This window comes from Rhinoraja longicauda, chromosome 12 (assembly GCF_053455715.1).
Source record: "Rhinoraja longicauda isolate Sanriku21f chromosome 12, sRhiLon1.1, whole genome shotgun sequence".
In the NCBI taxonomy this organism is placed as follows: Eukaryota; Metazoa; Chordata; class Chondrichthyes; order Rajiformes; family Arhynchobatidae; genus Rhinoraja; species Rhinoraja longicauda.
The window spans coordinates 25,726,619-25,751,058 of record NC_135964.1 but is presented as its reverse complement, the minus strand read 5'-3'; the positions used below and the strand labels follow the sequence as shown (position 1 = coordinate 25,751,058).

At 44.5% G+C, this 24,440-nt stretch overlaps 1 protein-coding gene across 1 annotated transcript; it reads right to left on the bottom strand.

The window, feature by feature from the left end:
- Window positions 1-3,855: 3,855 nt before the first annotated feature.
- On the bottom strand, window positions 3,856-23,930 carry dpt (dermatopontin). Its single transcript, XM_078409251.1, has 4 exons — window positions 23,569-23,930; window positions 10,372-10,497; window positions 7,295-7,402; window positions 3,856-5,760 (listed from the first exon to the last, which is right to left on the bottom strand). The coding sequence occupies exons 1-4, from the start codon at window positions 23,841-23,843 to the stop codon at window positions 5,694-5,696; spliced, it is 576 nt and encodes a 191-aa protein (XP_078265377.1). The 5' UTR covers window positions 23,844-23,930; the 3' UTR covers window positions 3,856-5,693.
- Window positions 23,931-24,440: the final 510 nt, after the last annotated feature.

Below are 24,440 nucleotides of genomic sequence, written 5' to 3'. Positions count from 1 at the left end.
CAATCAGTCCAAGGTGTTCGAGAAGAATCGGGTCAGTCAACTTGTCAGGCCTCGACTTCGCTGATGACATCGTCCTACTGTCAGACCAGATTGGGGAGGTACAAGAGCTGCTCGGCAGGATCGAGACGGAGTGCGAGAAAGTGGGCATCCACCTCAATGCCAAGACAGAGTACATGGCGTTCAACGGTGGTGACCATGAGCCTCTTAAGACCAGTGGCGGTGCATCTCTCAAGAAAGTGGAGGACTTCAAGTACCTGGGAGCAAGGATGCAGAACTCGGAGAATGACATCAAGATCCGGAAAGCGCTCGCATGGAAAGCCCACAATAACATGGGGAAAATCTGGACATCTCAGACGTCTACGGGTCTCAAACTGAGATTCTTCCAGGCAACTGTGGAGACAATATTATTGTACGGGTGTGAGGCATGGACTCTCACTCGAGCACTGTCCAAGTCTCTCGATGGTATCTGCACCCGAATGCTCAGAAAAGTTCATAATGTCAGTTGGAGGGACCACACCACCAACGCCCATCTCTATGGGGAGATTCCACCTCTGACTGAGAAGATCAGGTCGAGAAGGATGGTGCTCCCTGGTCATTGCCACCGCCATCCAGAAATACCAGCAAACAAGGTTGTACTGTGGGAACCCACCCATGGAAGACGGAACTCAGGATGACCAAACAAGATGATGCTGAAGATGTTGAGGGGAGACACATATGTAGAGACAAAAGAGGAGCTTGCCAGCTGTATGGAGGACAGAGATGTGTGGTGCGTCCGTCACTGTGCCCGTGGAAACCAGCACCACTGCGTCACTAATGTTTTCAACAATTTTAATTAATAAATAAAATAATTACACTTAGAGTACATGCGTACATAGAATACTCACACTATCTTCACCAGTCTGAATGGGAGATTCTTCCAGACCAGTGACAATGTGGCTGATGTGGGATGCCCTTTCTCAATTCAAGGAGAGTTAGGGATGGGGTTAAATGTTCTTCATGCCAGCAGTGCCCATATTACTGAACACATAGAGTTACACAGCATGGAGATAGGTCATCCAACCCTCCACATGCACACTGACTAGTGGGCACCCATCCACATCAGTCCCATCTTCCTGCTTTTGGTCCACAACCTTCTCTGGCAAGGCGATTCAATGCTCATCTGGACACTCTTTAAATGCTGCGCTTTCCTCACACTCACCACTGTCTGGGTGAAAAAGGTCCCCCTCCCCCCCACCGGATTCCCTCAAAACATCTAAAGGATTATATTTATAAAGGACGACACAGTGGCACAGCTGGTACAGCTGCAGCCTCGCGGCGCCAGAGACCTGGGTTCAATCCTGACCTCGGGTGCTGTCTGAGTGGAGTTTGCACATTCTCCTTGTAACAGCAAGAGTTTCCTCCCACATCTCAAAGGTGTGCGGGTTTGTAGGATTGCGGGTTATCCTCTGTAGGTTGTCCCTGGTATGTAGGGAGTGGACGAGAAAGTGGGATAACATAGTACTTGTGTGCAGACACAAAATGCTGGAGCAAATCAGTGGGACAGACAGCATCTCTGGAGAGAAGGAATGGGTGACTTTTCAGGTCGAGACCCTTCCTCAGTCTTGGGTGAACGGTTGATGATGGTCGATATGAACAGTGGGCTGAAGGGCCTATTTCCGTACTGTATCTGTAAACTAAACTAAAGTAAACGTAACTAAACTAAATCTCTTACCCTTTACTCTAAATCTATGCCCTGTAGTTTTATCTAGCGCTCTTTCATGTCCTTTGTACCATCGTTAAACTTTGGACATTAGTGTGGAACGGAGCGTGGAGTATGTTACTTCAATTCAGCAATATGTTGTTCCATCAAGTGAATGGTGGTTCACAAAACCTTTGACCTCTCTCAGGCTGACAGCATTTGATCACTTACTCTTGACATTTCATTAATGCATTTGCTTTTGCATCAACTAGCAAGCCCAGAGAGTGCAGCATAAAGCCAATCTCCCCAATCCCTGTACTTGGGTATATCATCCTTTGTTATTTAATGCACTTCCACTCAATTCTGGTCAAAAATGGTAGATAGTTAAACTTCATTCTGAGGGCTAAACCATTCTAAACAGGATGACTCTCATTTATTCAGGAACAGTTTCTTCCCAGGCAACTGAACCATCCCATCACCAACTAGAGAGCAGCCCTGACGTACCATCTCCCTCATTGGAGACCCTCAGACTATCTTCAATCTGACTTTACTGGATTTTATCTTGCACTAAATGGTATTCCCTTTATCCTGTATCTGTACACCGTGGATGGCTTGATTGTAATCATGTATGGCTTTTCCACTGACTGGATAGCACACCACAAAAAAGCTTTTTATTGTACCTCGGTACATGTGACAATAAACTAAATTAAACTAAATTAAATTTATAGTGCTGAGTTCTCTCATGTACTACCTGAAAATGTGTTCACTAATCCACTAGTTGAGCGACAGTGGCTACATTCTCTGACATAAGCTTATGTTCTGAAACAACTTCAAACAGCCACAATGCACCTCCCTTCATCTCTAACCTCACCCCCTGCCCCCTCCCCATCGTCCACTTCCACCTTATCCCTCTCTCTGGCTTTGCATTTCATTACTCTTCACTCCATATCTGACATCCTTAATTCCTTTTGTTACCCTTTTATCTCCTTTTCATCTCTCGTCTTTGTCCACCCATCTGCCAACCAAAATCCCCTTCGCCTACCACTTGCCAGTCTGTGGCCTGCCCCATCTCCTTTTCCAGCTTACCCCCCCCCCTCTCCCCTTCGGAAGAAGGGTGCTGACTCAAAACGACACCTGTCCATGTTCTCCTAAAATGTTGCATGACCTACTGAGTTTCTCCAGCACTCTGCGTTCTATTACCTTTTACTAGTGTTAGCTAAAGTATTTAGCCCATAATCTACAAAGATATCATTAACTGAACACAGGAATCCAAGCAGAAGCATGAATATGCACATAATGTGGTGAATGTGCATTGGTTAATTATTGACCTCAAATACCAGACGAGTTATCAGGGCTTTATCAAGTTTAACCCCTATGGTGTTGGACGAATGATTGAGATCTTTGACGAGGTAGTGGAGGAAGCCAATGAAGATTGTGCAGATTGTTTTATGTACTGAGACTCACAAAAGGTGTTTGAAGAGGCAGTGCTTGCATTTGTCTAAAGAGAGCAGCGGGCGAGGTGAACTTCAGAGTGATATTCCTTGGAGTTCAGCGTTAGGGCTTCTGGACTTTTTGGTCCATAAACTGGATAGAGAGGGTACAAAGTGGGTAGAGGGGGCAAAATTGCAAATTGCAGAACACTGGAAATCCAGAAATGCATTAAACCTAAGGATGGATACAAGTCTTTAAGAGGAATTGCTGGACTGCCAAAATCAACCCACGTGGCAGAAGGAGCCAATTGCAGGAAAGTGTGAAGTGATTCACTTTAGGAAAAGTTAGGAGAAATAGTAGACCTGAGGATATACATTTACAAATCTTTTAAGGTGGCAGGTCATTTGAGAAAGCCGAACATGGATAGGTGACGTTTCAGGTCGAGACCCTTACTTAGTGGAAACAGATTGAATCATATTAACAAAAGGTGACAGAAAATCTAATATTTAAATTAAATAATTATTTCAGTGACAAACAAATTATTTAATGTTGAATGGAATTGCATGGCAAAATTTTAATTTTGGAGCCACCCATGTAATGAAAGCATGAGTGGAAAATGATTGTGAGAATGAATAGATTATTGTGATTAGACTGCATGGTCTATTATCATTAGTATTCCTTTTCTGAGATATGAATAAACATACACTGAGAAACAAATAGCAGTTAATTTTATTTAATTAAGCAGAAACAAGCAAATGGCAAAGAACTACATAGGATGTATATAAACTGCAGCTAGAAATATAGGCTTGAACATTTGGAATCTTCTTGGTCACTTAGACATTTACTTAAAGGAGAATACAACATGAATAAGTACCATGTATATTTGATGTCATTACCAGCAGTGGGCATATAGTGCAGAAAATGCATTGTAGAATATGAGATCTTTTGAGGGTGCCATTCCTATTGACCTGCTCCACCAGCTGAAGTCCACATGATCAGCCGGAAGTGGGACCATGCCCAGTGTCTGGATGCCTATGCCCAATGCCCTAGATCCCACTCCAAAATGCAAGGATAGGTCATCTAAGTAGTGACTGTTCACCACTAAAGCCGGTAAGCGATATATCAATAGCATCCAACCAAATCAATCAGCAGGCACCAGAGTGACTGAAATCCTCTAATGCCTGAGACTAACATATAGGACTGAGATCAAAAGGCTTTCCAAAAGATCATTGATTCTCACTGGAACTGATTATCTTTGCTTGGTAAAGATATTATTTCTTTTAGATTGCTTCAACAAAACTCAAGCCAGAGCACAGGCCCTACCAGTGAGAATTCTCGTGGGCACAGTCCATTGATTTCAGGTAGATCTATCCCTGGCTCCATCTGCTGCAGGAAGGTTCTCTTTGAAAAATTGGGGGGAAGCCATCTGAAAGCACAGATCTTTTGCGATCCTACCTTGAAATCAATTGGAATTTCAGGCCATCGAGCTTTAACGTTGCAAGTTTTGAATTAATCACCTAAATCCTTCAATTGAAAATGTATTTGTGTGTTACCTGAGAATACTAGCTGGAGCATCCATCTAACCATAAGTGACAATAATGAGGGCAGAATTCCACCTTTTGAAAAGAATTACTCGCAAACGTATTTATGTATTTTTTGCTAACATCCAGATTGAATTTTTAGCTTCTTTGGCAGCGTGGGTGCTGCATTATTGTATACATAAGTTACAGTACAAGTAACTTAGTACAAGTCTACAACCAGTACAAGTCTGGCTCCCGACACCAACATGTGGACACTTTGTCTTAAGAAAGCAGTCACAGTCAGTCCTAAGTATTCACTGAGGGTACTTCTGTACAACGTACGCTATGCGCCCTTCGGACAACTCCAGCGAGCCATCTAGTTAAGTATAAATATTTTAGCTGCGTGTTTGAGTCTGGCTGGATTTATCTTTAAGAGAGGGGGAGAGAAAGCGTCCAAATTATTTTCTCAGGAAATATAAAAACTTTGATTTGCATGTAACATTGGTTGCAATCAGGATTGATAACACCAATGAAAAGATCACAGTGGACTGTTAGCTCATCAACACTAACTAAAAGAACTTCATATTTTGAACTGAACATCCATTAAACCATGCCCTACAAACAAAGGCTCTTAAAATCAGCAGGTGTCTGTGTGTGAGGAGAGTGGAAACCCAGATTCATTCAATTGCCTGAGTACAATGAATATCAGAAAATTTGGTGAGTTGGAGTGCATTGGTGTTCTACGGAAATTGCAACAGGCCCAATTTTCTTCTATTTAACGTAATAGAGGAAGATTGAGAGGATCCTTTACACGTGTCTATTCTGATGCAGATGGTTCTCCAATAATTCATTATGTCCAGGCAATGAAATGTTCCAGGAAACGTTTCCTGCTTTCTCTGATTAAAGGATAATCGCGATAACTAGAAGCTACTATTGTTTACAACATTGTGTGTATTGCGTTCTTTTAAAGAAATTGTTGAGAGAGAAGAGATATTTTTTAATAGAGGCAACTCAGTTAAACACATCTTGTTCCATGGACAATGGCAGGACTCAGCTTGCAACTTCTACAGGTTGTCAAATTCACAGTCAAAGGTGGTCATCTGACAGATTACGTATTTCCATTGACGATCCCTGTAAATAAGCAAATAATTGTTAAATGCAGTTTGGATACTGCTCTATAAAAATGGAAATAACATTTATGCACGATATCAAATAGAATAATAGCACAGTGGCACAGCAATAGAGCTGCTGCCTCACAGTGCCAGAGACACAGGTTTGATCCTGATTACGGGCACTGTCTGTGCGGAGTTTGCACCTTTGCACTGTGACATCATGTGTTTTCTCCAGGTGCTGGTTTTCATCAACATTCCAAAAACGTGCAGGTTTGTAGGTTAATTGGCTTCTGTAAATTGCCCCTAGTATACAGCGCGATAACATAGAACTAGTGTGAACGCGCCATCGATGGTCGGCGTGGACTAGGTTGGCTGAAGGGCCTGTTTCCACGCTGTATCTCAAAACTAAACTAAAATAAGTGAGCAAGTACTAGGCAATTAGTTAGAAAATAATACTTTCACTGTCTATGCAGTTTAGTATTTACTTTGAATCATAGAATCATATACAATGGAAAGTATGGAACTTCAGCCCAACTTGCCCACGCTGATCAACATGCCCCATCTGCACGTCTCACCTGCCTGCATTTGGCTCATCTATATACTAAAACTCTTGTTTGTTTGGTCCTGAACTACAGCCAAAACGGTACACAATAGTGTGAATTTTAGGCCCACCTTACTCACCGCCGTCCCTTTGGTGCTAATGGAAGAGGTTTCATTGAAATCGGTGTTATATTTTCAAAGTTATTCACATTTTAGTTTAAATCTATCTCCTCTGGAGGGAGGGGGAGGGACGGGGAGGAGGATAAGAGGGGTTCAGGGGGATGGAGTGGGGGGAGGGGAAGGGGAGGGGAGGGGGAGGGGGTTGGGAGGGGAGGAGGGAGGGGGAGGGGGAGGTGGTGGAGTGGATGGGGTGGAGGGAGGGGAGGAGGGAGGGGGAGGGAGGGGGGAGGGGGGAAGAGGGAGGGAGTGGGTGGGAGGGGAGGAGGAGGGGGGAAGGGAGAGGGGTGGAGGAGGGGGGGAGGAGAGGGTGTTGCACCAATGCAGGAGAGGTTTGGGCCCAACGGTCTAGTATCCCTCTAAACCTATCCTACTCATGTACATGTCCAGGTGTTTTTTTAAATGTTATGATAGTACCTGCCTCAACTACCTCCTCTGGCAGTCCGTTCCATATACCCACCCACCCTCTGTCTGAAGAAGTTGCCTGCTCGGGTTCCTATTAAACCTTTCCCATCTCACCTTAAACCTCTGTCCTCTGGTTCTTGATTCCCCTACTCTGGGTAAAAGACTGTGCATTTACTCTATCTATTCCTCTCGTGATCTTATAAACCTCTACAACCCCTCATCCTGTGCTCCAAGGAATAAAGTCCTAGTCTGCTCAACCACTCCATGTAGCTCAGTCAACCTCTCCCTGTAGCTCCAGTCTTTTCTCCCAATACTGTTAGTCCCACATTTAATACATGATTACCTTCAAGCAAAGTGTATAATTAGCCTCATTATTTGAAACAAATAATTACAAGCAAAGTATATTGATAGATTTTCATAATAATACCAACCTTTGGACACCACAAAAAGTGGTTCCAGCTCCCCTGATGAAATAGCCGTACTGTGGCATCACAAAATGTCCTTCTTCTTCATAATGCTCAGGGACGTCAGTTGTTAAACTTGCAATCACACAAAGGGTTAATTTAATCCATTATAAAAAATTACAGCCAAGTGAATGTTGTCCTGGAGAATTATACGTTAAAAGAAAAGGCCTCAGTTTATGACAAGACCTAACTTACACTGGCAAGATCATCAAGGCAAACCTGTTGTCATTGAAGATGGCCTTCGGTCTCTTCTATGGCTTAACATCTAACCTGTTTCAGTGAGGATCCTGGTTTTAATCTCATTACCAGTAAGTAAACACAAATCTCCCCAATACGGTACCAAACAAATGAGCCGTGTTTTGTGACATAGAGTCACAGAGCCATACATCATAGAAACAGGGCTCTCAGCACAGTTCAACCATGCCGATAAGATCTCCCAACTAAGCTAGTCCCAGTTGCCTGCGCTTGGTCCATATCCCTTGAAGCCTCTTCAATCTATATACCTGTCCAATGTGGCAAATTACCTCAGATTCCGCTGTACAATCGAGCCTGCAGTTCCAACTTTCTCGTGCCATAGAGCCCTGTTCTGTGGGCCCTCTGCTCATTTACTATATTAAAATCACAGCAACCAGTAATTATATAGAACATAGTGCAGTACAGCACAGGGACAGACCCTTCGGCTCACTATAACTGTGCCAAACATGATGTCAAGTTAAACTAAGCTCCTCTGCCTGCATGTGATCCATATCCCTCCATTTCCTGCATTTACATACACCGATCAACCAAAACATTATGACCACTGACAGGTAAAGTGAATAATATTGATTATCTTGTTACAATGGCACCAATCAAGTGGTGAGATATATTAGGCAGCAAGTGAACAGTCAGTTCTTGAAGTTGATGTGTTAGATGCAGGAGAAATGGGCAGGAGTAAAGACCTGAGTGACTTTGACAAGGGCCAAATTGTTATGGCCAGACGACTGGGTCAGAGCATCTCTGAAACGGCAAGGCTTGTGAGGTGCTCCCTGTCAGCAGTGGTGAGTACCTATCGACAGTGGTCCGCGGAGGGACAAACCACAAACCGGCGACAGGGTGTTGGGCACCCAAGGCTCATCGATGCGCGAGGGCAACGAAGGCTATCCCGTCTGGTCCAAACCGACAGAAAGTCTACTGTGGCACAAGTCACAGAAAATTTTAATGGTGGTCACGGGAGGAATGTGTCACAATACACAGTGCATCGCACCCTGCTGTGTATGGGGCTGCACACGGAGGACCAATGGCATATTACGCAGGTGGTCATAATGTTTTGGCTCATCGGGTAATAATGTTTTGGCTGATCGGTGTATACCTATATAGGTATATAGCCTCCTAAATGCCACTGTGGTACCTGCGTCCACCACCAACCCTGGCAGCGCATTCCAGGCACTTACCACTCACTCTCTTTATGAACTATTTCTCTTAAACTTTCCCCTTCTCACTTTATAGCTTTGCCCTCAAGTCTATGCCCTTTACTTCCAAAATTGGGACCTGAAACCTGACTTTTAAACAGTTATACCTAAGGAGCACAGACCCTTTGTCTGTTTTCACCCTTTTCCCCAAATTGCCCCTCAGTTTGTTCTCTAAAGTTGAGGGACTGACTATTGTTCCAACAGACCATTCTAAAGGAACTATATTAAAACAAAGCTCAGCTTGTCTGACCTTCCAAATAGAGCATAGACTTTACAGCTAACTGATAAATGCTATTTATTGCACTAGTGTATAGATTCTGAGGCCAAAAAAACAAGTTAATAATGCACATTGTTCGAATGATAACAAACTCCTTTAGCTTTTAAGGCTCAAACATAATCATGAAGTCTAGATTAGCGGGTAGACACAAAGTGCTGGAGTCCAGGCAGCATCTCTGGAGAAAAACGAGTGACGTTTTGGTCGGAACCCTTCTTCAGACTGAAAATAAGGGGGGGGAACTGGAGATGGGAAAAGGCCAGAACAAATGAGGGCTGGCAACAGATGACCAAGGAAGGATGGAGCTCATAATGGCACATTGTTCGTTGTGGAAGAGGTGATAACGAAGGGATACAAGGATGCGAACAGTGGCACTAGTAAGCTGACCAGAGGGGGGAGGGGGGGGGGGGGGGGGGGGTGAGAGGGAATGCAGGGGTTAATTGAAATTAGAGAAATCAACGTTCATACTGCTGAGTTGCAAGGTGCCCAGCGAAATGTGAGGTGCTGTTCCACCAATTTGTGTGTGGCCTCACTCTGACAGTAGAGGATGCCCAGGCCAGAAAGGTCATGATGGGTATGGGTGGTGGAGGTAAAATGTTTGGCAACCGGAAGATAGAGGATCGACTGTGAGTTAGATTAGAGGGTATTAGCTATAAACAGAGGTTGGGCAAACTTGGATTGTTTTCTCTGGAACATCAGTGGTTGAGGGGAGACCAAATAAAAGTTTATAAAATGATGAGTGGCGATGATAGGGTAGACAGTCAGAACCTTTTTCCCAGGATGGAAATGTCAAATATTAACTTTAAGGAGAGATGGGAATTTTTTTTTACATAAAAGGTGGTCGGTGTCTGAAATGCGCTACCAGGATTGGTGGTAAATGTAGCTATGATTCGGCATTTAAGTGGCTTTTAAAAAGGCACGTGATTATACAGGAAATGGAAGTGTATGGATCATGTGCAGGCAGAAGTGATTAGTTTAATTTGGCACGATGTTCGGCTCAGACATTGTGGGCATTAAGGCCTGTTCCTGTGCTGTGCTGTTCGACATTTTAAATGACACAAATGTTGTAAATAACAAATTTAAAGGACATTTGGACAGGTACATGGCAGAGCAAAATGGGCCAAATGTGGGCAAATGGGACTAGCTTAGATGGAGCATCTTGGTCGGCATGGGCAAGTTGGACTGCAGGGTCTGCTTCCGTGCTGCATGACTCTATAACTTACCTACTCACCTCCCTTACACATCTGTAGGGAAAGCAACATTCACGTATGTGAGGGACCAGAATAAATAGGAAAAATATTGAATAAAGGTGGTCAACTTACCGGCATTGATACGGGCATCTTCTGCTGTATTTGCAGCAGAGGAACTGCCAATCCCGATCCAGAACGCTCTCATAGTATCGGCTTTGTATTCCAGCTACAATACCATTGTTTGTACAGGTGTGGTACCTTAAAATAAGCAGTGATCAAATGTTATCATTTGCAAAGCAGACCAGAAATAGGTGAATAAATGCAGGTTATCTGAACATCAAATTAAGAGTACAGTTGTTGCCATCACACACAGATCCTCCATTGTTCGATAATTCAGCCTTGGGGAAAATGGGTGATGGGCGGGGAGGGGTGGGGGGTGATTTTAAAGAAGACAATTTATTTTATTTTATTTTAGTTTAGTTTAAAGATATAGCATGAAAACACACCCTTCAGTCCACTGAGTCCACGCCAACCATTGATCACCCATTCTCACTAGTTCTATGTCATCCCACTTTCTCATCCTCTCCAGGGGGTCTTAACGCATGGGCCTGATGGGCACTTGCCCGGGGGCCCACGAGCATAGGGGCCCCATGCTGATCTGTGTATGTTAAGTGACTTGCAATAAATAAATACTACTTTAAAAATGTAGGTTCAATAAGTGCTTTTTTCGCAACATTTTCGGTCACTAAGTGCTTCTGACAGCGATCTGTAAGTGCTTTTCGCAACAATGTAGCACCATAAGTCCATCGCTAAGTGCTTTTCGCTAAGTGCTTTTCGCCGGCACGACAGGGGGGGGCTGGTAGGGAAAGGGGGGTGGGGGAGAGTAACGGTAGGGGCACCAGTACACTGCTTTGCCCGGGGGCCCATAATGCTGTAAAAACGGCCCTGATCCTCTCCCTACACACTAGGGACAATTTACATAGACCAATTAACTGACAAGCCTGCATATCTTTGGGATGTGGGAGGAAACTGAAGCACTCGGAGGAAACAGAGAGATTGTGCAATCTCCACACAGGTAGCATCCAAGGTGACCCAAAATGTTGCCTGTGCATTCCCTCCCCAGATGCTGCCTGACCCGCTGAGTTCCCTCAGCACTTTGCATTTTGGAGAACATTTGGGAGATTTTAATTATAAGTAAACAAGCACAGTTTATAGCACAGAATCTCAACGGGTCTTTCGTCAGATACATAAATGATCATGTACTGTCAGCGAAAGAACATTTATTGCATTGAAATTGGACCCATTTGAATACATATTTAATGTGCAATTTGCAGATAGAAAGCCATTTCACACATGCTAAGTTATGCTAACGATTGTTTCCATATTAATTGGCAGCCATTGGGAATTTCACCCCAGCGCTTCTGAATCCAATTTACTTTGGTGTGTCTGATGTCAAACACATTAAGGTGAATGATGATTAGAAGTACTAAGTGTTGTAAGAAGGTCTAATGATGTCATCTGACGCACAGCAAGTACTTACAAATTTATGGATAGAAACTAGCTGTTAAATGGAGTAACTGCAACTCACACAAATCACACAGCAACACTATAAGGAAACGCCCAGCATACATTACAAAGTGATAGGAATCAACATCATATCCACAACTTCTATCAGGCTCATTATATGTCCAACAGAAATGCTAACAATAATACTCAGGTGGCACAATGATGCAGCGGTAGAGTTGCTGCCTTACAGCACCAGAGTTTGATCCTGATGTCGGATGGTGACTGTACGGAGTTTGTATGTTCTCCTTGTGATCACATGGGTTTTCTCCGGATGCTCCGGTTTCCTCCCACATTCCAAAGACTGGCAGGTTTGTAGGTTGGAGTAACTCAGTGGGACAGGCAGCATCTCTAGAGATGCTGCCTGTCCCACTGAGTTGCTCCAGCATTTTGTGTCTAACTTCGATTTAAACAGGGCCGGATTAAGCTGGTGCGGGGCCCATAGCATATGTTATAAAGGGGCCTTAAATATGGGACAAGGTAACGTCACCGCCCGCGCCCCACGTGATCTCACCCAGCCACGTGATCTCACCTAGTGATCTCTCCCGCTCCACCAATGACGGCCGCCCGGGCCTGGAGGAGGGTTGCAACCTCCGCTCCCCGAACACACTCGGCCCCGCTCCCCGAACACACTCGGCCCCGCTCCCCGAACACACTCGGCCCTGCTCCCCGAACACACCAGACCCCGCTCCCCGAACACACTCGGCCCCGCTCCCCAAACACACTCGGCCCCGCTCCCCGAACACACTCGGCCCTGCTCCCCGAACACACCAGGCCCCGCTCCCCGAGCACACTCGGCCCCGCTCCCTGAGCACACTCGGCCCTGCTCCCCGAGCACACTCGGCCCCGCTCCCCAAACACACTCGGCCCCACTCCCCGAGCACACTCGGCCCCGCTCCCCAAACACACTCGGCCCCGCTCCCCGAACACACTCGGCTCTGCTCCCCGAACACACCAGGCCCCGCTCCCCGAGCACACTCGGCCCCGCTCCCCGAGCACACTCGGCCCTGCTCCCCGAGCACACTCGGCCCCGCTCCCCAAACACACTCGGCCCTGCTCCCCGAACACACTCGGCCCTGCTCCCCGAACACACCAGGCCCCGCTCCCCGAGCACACTCGGCCCCGCTCCCCGAGCACACTCGGCCCTGCTCCCCGAGCACACTCGGCCCCGCTCCCCAAATGCTACTTTTGCTACTATGTTAATCCGGTACTGGATTTAAACCAGCATCTGCAGTTCTTTCCTACAGGTTTCCTAGGTTAATTGGCTTTGGTAAAAATTGTTAAATTGTCCCTAGTTTGTAGGATAGTGCTAGTGTACAGGGTGATTACTGGTCGGTGGGCTGAAGGGCATGTTTCCATACTGTATCGCTAAAGTCTAAATCACAGCAGCTCGATATGAGCCTCTTCAAAGTGTTGCCAAAACTGCACCTTCGATGTGCACATACAAAGGATTGGTTTGGAGCCACATATGACAAAGGGGTCAATTAGATCAGATCATCTTGTTGGGGGAGAGACCACAACAAGACAGAAGCTCCCTATCCCTCACTTCTCTGGCAATCTTCATGCTACCATACTGTTGCTGCCTTGGAAGAGCTAACATAGAACACGGAACAGTATAGCACAAGACAGGCCCTTCAGCCCACAATGTCCATGCCGAAAATGATGCCAAGATAAACTAATCTCAACTGCCTGCACATGATCCATATCCCTCCATTCACTGAATATGTGCCTATCTAAACGCCTCTTTAATACCAGTATCACATCTGTCACTACTACTGCTCTGGTAGCATGTTCCAGGTACACACCATCCTCTGTGTAAAAAAATAATTTCCCTACGCATCTCCCCATTAAACTTTGCCCTCCTCAGCTTGAAGCTATGCCCTCTAGACTTTGACATTTCCACTCTGAGGTAAAAGATTCTGACTGTCCATCAATGCTTCTCATCATTTTATAGACTTCTATCGGGTTTCCACTCAGCCTCCGACATTCTAGAAAAAACAATTAAAATCTGTCCACCCTCTCCTTGTAGCTAATAGCCCCTAATCCCTGAAGCATTCTGGTAAACCTGCACCCTCTCCAAACCCTCCACGTCCTTCCTGTAATGGGGTGACCAGAGGTGCAAACGTACAGCTTATATTTACAAGCAATAAATCAGTAAACGTTTATTACTGACGATTTACTTATCTTAAAAATGGTTAAATCTAGGTGCATCACATTTGGAAGGAGGAACCAGAAGATGTTAAAATGACAAATGGCAAGTCAAGTAATGTCTAAATTAGGTTTTGAAAAGGTCAACCTACAGAATAAATCATAGAATGCAATTAGTGAACAGTCTGGATTTTTAAAAGTCAGACCAAGCTTGCTAATTTAAATTACATTTTATAAGTATATATGGATTTCTAGAAACACCTAAGAAGCTGCCACCTGCAAATTTACAAATTAGGAGCTACCTTTCAAGTCTACTCCACCATTTCACGTGATCATGGCTGATCTAATTGGAATCTCAATTCCACATTCCTTTTCTATGCACTAACCCTTTTCTCCTGAATATTAAGTATCTACCTATTTCTGACTTTAAAAGATTCAAAGATTTTGCTTTCACCACTGTCTCAAAACATCACCTGGAATATTCAAGCTGGAAAGGGTGCAGAGGAGATTTACGAGGATGTTACCAGGACTCAAGGGCCTGAGCTATAGGGAGAGGTAGAGCAGGCTAGAACTCTATTCCTTGGGGTGCAGGAGGATGAGGGGTGTACAGGGGTATAGAGGTGTACAAAATCATGAGAGGAATAGATCGGCTAGATGCACAGAATCTCTTGAATTGAGAACCAGAGGACATAGGTTTAAGGTGAGGGGGGGAAATTTATTAGAAACCTGGGGGGTAACTTTTTCACACAAAGGTGGTGGGTAAATGGAATAAGCTGCTGGAGGAGGTAATTGAGGCACATACTATCGCAACATTTAGACAGGTACATGGATTGGATAGGTTTAGAGGGAGATGGGCCAGTGGCAGGTGGGACGAGTGGAGACGGGACATGTTGGCCGGTGTGGGCAAGTTGGGCCAAAGGGCTTGTTTCCACTCTGTAAGACTCTACGACTCTATCACGTCATTTGTCTTTAATGGGCGACGCCTGTTTTTTATACAGTGACCTCTAATTCTAGATTGCCCCTTGTAGAAGGAAACATCCTCTCCATATCCAACCTTTTGAGATCACTTGGGATCTTAAATATTTAAATCAAGTCACTTCTACTCTTTCAAATTTTGTCAGATACAAGCTAAACACAATGAACTGCAGATGCTGGTTTACAAAAAATGTACAAAGTGCTGGAGTAATTGAGTGGGTCAGGCAGCACCTCTGGGAGACACGGATAAGTGATATTATGGGTAGGGTCCTTCTTCAGCCACAAGCCTTCAGATGCAAGCCTAGCCAACGTTATATCTTGCACTTCAATATTATACCTTGCACTGAATATTGTACCCTTTATCTGTGCACTGTGGATGGCTTGATTGTATTCATATACAGTATTTTATTTGACTGGATAGCATGCAAACAAAAGCTTTTCACTCGTGACAATAATAGACAATAGACAATAGACAATAGACAATAGGTGCAGGAGTAGGCCATTCAGCCCTTCGAGCCAGCACCGCCATTCAATGCGATCATGGCTGATCACTATCAATCAGTACCCCGTTCCTGCCTTCTCCCCATACCCCCTCACTCCGCTATCCTTAAGAGCTCTATCCAGCTCTCTCTTGAAAGCATCCAACGAACTGGCCTCCACTGCCTTCTGAGGCAGAGAATTCCACACCTTCACCACCCTCTGACTGAAAAAGTTCTTCCTCATCTCCGTTCTAAATGGCCTACCCCTTATTCTCAAACTGTGGCCCCTTGTTCTGGACTCCCCCAACATTGGGAACATGTTATCTGCCTCTAATGTGTCCAATCCCCTAATTATCTTATATGTTTCAATAAGATCCCCCCTCATCCTTCTAAATTCCAGTGTATACAAGCCCAATCGCTCCAGCCTTTCAACATACGACAGTCCCGCCATTCCGGGAATTAATCTAGTGAACCTACGCTGCACGCCCTCCATAGCAAGAATATCCTTCCTCAAATTTGGAGACCAAAACTGCACACAGTACTCCAGGTGCGGTCTCACCAGGGCCCGGTACAACTGTAGAAGGACCTCTTTGCTCCTATACTCAACTCCTCTTGTTACGAAGGCCAACATTCCATTGGCTTTCTTCACTGCCTGCTGAACCTGCATGCTTCCTTTCATTGACTGATGCACTAGGACACCCAGATCTCGTTGAACTCCCCCTCCTCCTAACTTGACACCATTCAGATAATAATCTGCCTTTCTATTCTTACTTCCAAAGTGAATAACCTCACACTTATCTACATTAAACTGCATCTGCCATGTATCCGCCCACTCACACAACCTGTCCAGGTCACCCTGCAGCCTTATTGCATCTTCCTCACAATTCACACTACCCCCCAACTTAGTATCATCATAATAAACTAAACTAAACTAAACTAGGACGGCACACTGGCGCAGCGGTAGAGTTGCAGTATCACAGCACAAGAGACCTAGGTTTGTTCCTGATTACAGGTGGTGTCTGTATGGAGTTAGTACGATCTCCCTGTGACCAACCGCATGGGTTTTCTCCGAGAGCTCTGGTTTCCTCTCACACTCCAAAGACAAGCAAATTTGCAGGTTAATTGGCTTCTGTAAATTGGAAATTGTCCCTGGTGTGTAGGATAGTGCTAGTGTGTGGGGTGATCACTGGTCAGCGTGGACTCAGTGGGTCGAAGGGCCTGCTTGCACACTGTATCTCTAAAGTCTAATGTTCAAACTAAACTAAACTAGCCTGTCCAAAAAGAGTATATACCTAATATAGTTAACTTCCACTGAATTGTGCATGAGAGTTACAAATAGAATTGGAGATGGGTTGTTAGTGCTATATAACATACCTTAAATACAAATTCCTATCTGTCCAAACATTGTGCAGTCACATACTATTCCAAAATGAACACATGTTCCAACTGGCATCTCCTGCTGCATGGTTCCTGGAAATTGCACATGGTTTAATGTTGGTGGAGTTGCAAGTTAGCATTTTCCACTGACAGCTGCCAAATTTACACCACTACACCGGCCAGCCGCCAGCTGTTCCCTCTCCTGGAAAGACAGCATGTGAGCTTTCTTGTTGCAAAAACAGTGAGGGGCACAGCATGTGAGATATCCTGTTGCAAGTGCATCCCAAAGGTTCAATAAATGTGTGTTTATATTGCAGAGGTGTTTCCACTGGCAGGGGGTGTGTTTCAGTATTAGAGGTCATTCATCCAAACGTCTTGTGATGATGCTGTGTGACTTTATTCCTCGGGACATCAAGTTTGAAGCTCCCCAGAAAATTGCAATGAACACGAGCCTATAAACGTTAAAATCACATTCAAATGTAAATTCCATATTTCATTTAAGTTTCAATGATTGGAAGAAGGTTCGCCTATCCATGTTCTTCAGAGAGGCTGCCTGACCCGTTGAATTATTCTGGCACTTTGTGTCTGTTTTTAAACCAGCATCAGCAGTTCCTTGTGTCTTCAATGATTGGAATGTTGGTTTATTTCTATCTCATTGGAAATTAATTCATTTTCATTTTTCCTAACACAGAGGGGCAACTATTAAAATGAAATGAGGACAGCATGCATAACCTTATTTTTTAATTCAAATTATTATTCTTATATTTTAAGTCAAAGTTTGTTTAAACTAATTATCCTTCCCAACAATGATTTCAAACTGAACTCTAAAATTCAGTGGAGAAAGAAATAGAAGCCAAGAAATTCTTTAGTGGCCACAGGGATACATTAATCTAAAGATAAATGGTGCTTGCCAACAATTTTGGTTGGATCTGCCACTGAAAATTCAATCATGCCTGAGATTAAGGCTTCATACTCTATTGGATGATCCTTTGAGATGTGCACAAGGAAGAATAGCAGTAAATCTAATAGTGAGGCCCAGTGGCTAACGGGTATATCAGTGGATTGGGCTATGGTTGGGGTAGGGGTAAAGTCATAGAGTCATACAGCTGCAAAATGGGTCATCGGCCCACCCTGTCCTTGAAAGTGGTCCTTGAAGGTGGATAGGGTGGTCAAGAAGGCTTTTGGGACATTGGCCTTCATCAGTCAGGGTATTGAGTATAGAGGTTGTGAGGTCATGGTACAATTGTACAAGACATTGGTGAGCCACATTTGAAGTATTGCGTTCTGCTTTGGCCAGCCACCCTATTATAGGAAAGATGTTATTAAGCTGGAAAGGATGCAGAGAAGATTTATGAGGATGTTGCCAAGACTCGAGGGCCTGAGCTACAGGTTGAGCAGGCTAGGACTTTATTCCTTGGAATAAACTTATTCCAGGCGAATGAGGGGTGGTAATCTTGTAGGGATGTACAAGATCATGAGTGGAATAGATAGGTTAAATGCAGTCTTTTACCCAGAATAAGGGAATCGAGAACCAGAGGACATAGGTTCAAGGTGAGGGGGGAAGATTTAATAGGGACCTGAGGGGCAACTTTTTTTATACAAAGTTTGGTAGGTGCTTGGAATGAGCTGCCGGAGGAGGTAGTTGAGGCAGGTACTATCACAATGTTTAAGAAACATTTAGACAGGTACATGGATAGGATAAGTTTAGAGGGATATGGGCCAAATGCAGGTAGGCAGGACTAGTGTAATTGGAGCATGTCGGTTGGCATGGGCAAGTTTAGCCGAAGGGGCTGTTTCCACACTGTGAATCTATGACTATGTTCTTGATGGTCTTTTTACCCACCTGCACCAATCCCACTTCCCCCCTTTAGGTCTGCATCCTTCTCTGCTTTGCCTATTCAAGTGTCTCTAAATGTCTCTTAAACAGTGATGATATCATCTAATTGGCAGCAAGTTCCAGATTCAAACATTCTTTGTGTAAAATGCTTACCCTTAAAACCATTTTAAAGCTCCAACCTCTTAATTTCAACATACTGTAGAGTCTCGTATTTTTAATACCTGTACTAAAGAAAAAAGATTCTGGCTCTCGGCCCTATCTCTGCCTCTTATAATTTTACATACCTCTAACAGGTCACCCTTCACCCTCCTTCACTCCAGCCAACCCAATCTCTTCCCATACATAGAACTAGTTTGAATGGGTGATTGATGGGTTGGTGTGGACTGAGGAAATATATAAAATGCTGGAGTAATTTGGTGGGTCAGCCTGCATCACTGGAGAACATGAATAAGGTGACTTTTTGGATGGGGACATTTCAGGCGTGGACTCGGTAGGCCAAAGAGCCTGTTTTCACACTGTTCTTCAACAAAATCCACTATGTGCCCACTGACATGCGCAGAGGTCCCAATGAGGCCAGGTTAGGCCACCTCAGGCGGCCTAGGCGCCACATTTTCGGGGGGACTTCCAGGGGGGTATTTCAAGTGCATTTGCATAATTTTATCTGGATTAAAGGAGGTGCCGGACCACCAGTTGCCAGAAAATCAGTGGTGGACCTGTAATGTCCAAAAGAGAATATGTACATGTGATAATAAAGAACCATTGAGCCTTTTGAGCCATTAACTAATGGGCTGGGTAAATGTAAAGGTTAATTGGCTGGGTAAATGTAAAAATTGTCCCTAGTGGGTGTAGGATAGTGTTAATGTACGGGGATCGCTGGGCGGCACGGACTTGGAGGGCCAAAAAGGCCTGTTTCCGGCTGTATATATATGATATGATGATATGATATGAAAGGTCTGAGTTCTGAGCACCAAGCTGAAAGAGAGAGCCTATTTCTTTGAGACTGGAGTAGAGGAAGCAGCATTGTTAAGACATTGTTCTGACTGTGTAGCAGAATTAATTCTCAGCAATGGTCTGAGTTGTTGCAGAGTGACTGATGACACCAGATGCACACCTGACACAGAAATCATGCAAGCGGGACTGGTGACTGGAATAGGCCAGTTAAAATAACAGGTTGAAGTGATTCACTCTGGCAGTCTTTGTAATCAAGTTCCGCTCTGATAAAAATCAGATTTTCATGCATGTGGCACTGGGAAAGTAAACAATGTCGAGTTTCCCGGCCAAAAGTTAAACGTTTCAAATCATGGAGCTTCTATTGATGCTATGAAAAGCTGGAAATAATGCAGATTTAAGATGCAGGGAAAGGGGAGAGGGGAGGAAAACAGTGGAGTGAAGATCCGTGATAGAATAGAGAGCAGAAAAGATTAAATGACAACACAAGGAACTGCAGACACTGGAATCTTGAGCAAAAAACAAAAGGCTGGAGGAACTCAGCGGTTCAGGTAGCATATGTGGAAGAAATGGACAGGTTACATTTCGGGTCGGGACCCCTCAGACCCTTCAGGCTGCCTGACCCGCTGAGTTCCTTCAGATTAAATGACAAAATGGATTGATGTTACAGGTTGCTAAAATGTGGTTTTGCAACAGGAAAAGGAGCAAAAAATCGAATTTACAGGAGGTGTAGATGGGAGGAATAGAATAATTATCAAAAGTGAATTCTGAAGAAAAATAATGCAAGCATTGGGAATTTCAATCATCGAATCTGCTCCACCATTTGATCATGGCTGACCTATTTTTCCCCCTCAACTCCATTCTCCGACCTTCTTCCCGTAACCTTTGACACTCTTACTAATCAAGAACCTATCAATCTCCGCTTTAATAATATCAAATCATTTAGCCTCCTCAGCCATCTGTGGCAATGAATTCTTCCTAGCGAACATGGCTTTAAGGTGAGATGGGCAAAATTTAAAGTAGACCAAGTCGACCCGTTGGGCCCAAACCTCTCCTGCATTGATGCAGCACCCCTCCTCCCCTCTCCCCCCTTCCCCCCTCCCCCCACCCCTTCCCCCTCCCCCTTCCCCCCACCCCCTTCCCCCCTCCCCCTTCCCCCCACCCCCTTCCCCCTCCCCCTTCCCCCCACCCCTTCCCCCATCCCCTTCCCCTCCTCCCCCTCTCCTACCACTCCCTCTATCCTCCCCCTCCCCTTCCCTCCTCCTACTCCCTCCCTCCCCTCCTCTCACCCTCCCTCCTCCCCCTCCCTTCCCCCACACCCCTCCCATCCACGCCTCCCACCCCCCTTCCTCTACCCCCTCCCTCCACCCCCCTCCCCTCCCTCCCCCTCCCCTTACCCTCCCCCTTCCCGTCCCCCCCACTCCATCCCCCTCAACCCCCCTTATCCTCCCATCTCCCTCCCTCCCCCCCCTTCCCTCCCTCCCTGGGAGATAGATTTAAACTTTAAAATGTGAATAACAAAAAATATAACACCAATTTCAATTAAACTTCTTTCATTAGCACCAAAGGTACAACGGTGAATAAGGTGGGCCTAAAATTGTCATGCCATTTTGGCTGTAGTTCAGGAACAAACAAACAAACAAACAAATGAGAGTTTTAGTATATAGATGTGCAGGGCAAGGTTTTTTATGCAAGAGTGGTGGGTGCCTGGAACATGCTACCAGGGGTGGTGGTGGAGGCAGATATGATGGTGGCATTTACAAGGCTTTTAGATAAACGCATGGATATGCAGGGAATGGAAGGGCATGGTTCACGTGCAGGCAGAGGAGATTAGTTTAACTTGCTATCATGTTCAGCACAAACATTGTGGGCTGAAAGGCCTGTTGCTGTGCTGTATTGTTCTATTTTTTATGTTCTAATCCAGAAGCAGTGAGCTTTTGTGGAGAAGAATAGTCCTACTTGATAATAAGAAATAGGAGCAAGGGTAGATCGTTCAACCCCTCCAGCCTGTTTCACCTTGGCAGATTTAATCATTGGTCTTAACTTCATTTTACTACTGAAATAATAAAATCCCGATTCCCCTAAAGCCCTAAAACCTAACTTAGCCTTGTGTATGTATATTCAACAATACAGTCTCCTCAGCTCTCCACTGTTGAGAGATACAACCATTTCAGATATGAAACATCCTCATATCTGTACATCTTTTTACTTAAAAGATTTCTTTACATATTTGTATGTTATTAATACAATGGATGATTCAGGGATAGGAGAAACTTGTGCACTTACTACAGCAGCACAAGAATGTTGAAACAAGGAATGTTGAACCAGATGCTGGTTTACAAAAATAGACACAAAATGCTTGTAATTCAGTGGGTCAGGCAGCATTTCTGGAGAACATGGAGAGGTGATGTTTCTGGATGGGACCCTTCCACAGACTATTCCTTTCTCTGGATCTCGAAACGGGCACTTTCTGCAATCAATTTCTCATTCTCTAAAATCCTCCTCTCTTTCTCCCTTTCTACATCTGCTGCATCTAAACGCTCCTTTCTTGTGGTCTTTCTCATTTCCATGATTATCATCCCTTATTCGTTCTTTTCTATATTCTCTAAATTGCTTTCCACTGACACAGTCGGGGAGGGTGGTGGGGGGGGGGGGGGGGGGGGGGGGGGGGGGGGGGGGGGGGGGGGGGGAGAAATCATACAATAAGATTAAAGGTCCATAGACCAGTTCACTGACCAGTCCAAAAATGATCTGTTCACTGACTCTCAAAACCATCGCACTACTTACAATTTACCTTCACCAAAAGAAAGTGATTATCGTTGAAAATATTTACACAAATGTTCTCGAGCTTTATTCGTGAGCCACTTGAGTATTAAAACTACAGAGCTCCAGCAGAACTACACTGCAGAATATGACACAGTTTGTGAGTACAAACAGCTGAAGCAGAAAAACTGAGGAAATGAAGGAAAAGTGTATACATGCTCTTCGTGTACTTTGCATTTGATTGGAGTTAATCTTTAAACAATTAAGAGTGTCCATTGAAGCTGTAATTTCTTATTAAACCAAAGTTAACATTCCTTAAAGCTTTAGGTCAGAAAGGACAAGTATACTTCAAACTTTCCACTGTTGGCTCAGTTCCATGCCATACACATTTCACTTCCTTAACCTTGCATCACAGAGAGGAGGAAATCTAACAGCACTTGTGTGACCAGAACACAAGACTCTCGCACAAACATTTGATTCATATGGCTGTTTGATGTTTTCAATCATAATCATAATCATAATCGTAATTTATTAGCCAAGTATGTTTTGCAACATACGAGGAATTTGGTTTGCGATACAGTCATACCAAAAAAGCAACAAGCCAAACAACTACATAAAAATTTGACATGAACAGCGGCTCCTCAACATTCCCCACTTTGTTGGAAGGCAATAAAGTCTTATCTTCTTTCCTCCTTTTCTCCCACGGTTGGACGTTCGTGCACTTAAACCCAGAAAATAGGTGCCGACAACTGCTTACAGTTTGAAACACACCACTTTCAGTCAGTATTAGAACTGACCACGTTCCTAATCATGAGGGAATGGCACAATGGTACAGTGGTAGAGTTGCTGCCTTACAGTGCCAGAGACCCGGGTTCAATCCTGGCTATGGGTGTTGTCTGTGTTAAATATTTTGGAGTTAGTGCATTCTCCCTGCGTGGGTTTTTCCCGGGTGCTGCAGTTTCCTCCCACATTCCAAAGACGTGCAGGTTTGTGGGTTAATTGGCGTCTATAAATTGTCCTTAATGTGTAGGATAGAACTAGTGTATGGGTGATCGTTGGTTGGCATGGACTCAATGGGCCAAAGCACATGTTTCCATACTCTAAACTAAAACTAAACATATGCAACAATCTGAAAACAACCGGATTCTTCAACTAAAGAATTAATAAATGGACCTGGAAGAAAGCATGTAGAAGTGGCACAGCAGAAGCAAAATAACAATGATATGATTGGTAACTTACCATTCCATAGCCGGATGCATTATGTCATCCCACCAGCATTCTGTCACCTGCCCTAATTCCTGGGGCGTGGGCATACATTCAAAACTCCAGACTCTATCAGAACCTTCGTTTTTATCATAGTAACTCTGTATTACTACCAAAGCTTCGCCATTGGGACACTGGAAGTTGAAACCTTGTCGATATCGATTGATCCAATTTACACCAGGCGGGGGATAATTTTGACCATAAACCGCAACGATTAGGCCCGTGAGCAAGCAGGCACACTTGAGATGCATTTCTGATGCCTGGACCCACTGTCTGAGACAGGCTGTATCCACTATTTTATATCGGGTGTAACATTTGGAAAACAGATGTTTCCGAGCCTGAATCCAAAAACTTTTATGATCTGACATGAAAATAAGCACATGCTTTAAATCTAATATCCAAATTGTGAAATTGGTCATTCTTTTTAAGGTGGACCATGCATTTAATTTTCTATTTTGAAGAAAATTATAATGTGTCAGTTTATAGTTTTAAAACTGAGTCAACGCCGCCCACGCTCACCCGTTCACACTAGTTCCATGTTATCCCACTTTCCCATCCACTCCCTACACACAAGAAATAATTTAGAGGTCAATTTACCTACAAACCTGCACGTCTTTGGGATATGAGAGGAAAACGGAGCACCCAGAAACCCATGCGGTCTGAAGGAGAATGTGCAAATTCCACACTCAAGACAGCACCCGAGATCAGGATCGAACCAGGGTCTCCTGGTGCTGAAAGCCTGAGACTCTACCAGCTGCGCCACTGTTCCACCCTTGCACGGCTCATTCTGTGCTCCTTTATTCTAGACACTCAGACGTTAAAAAGGAATCCGTTTCCATTTCAATCTG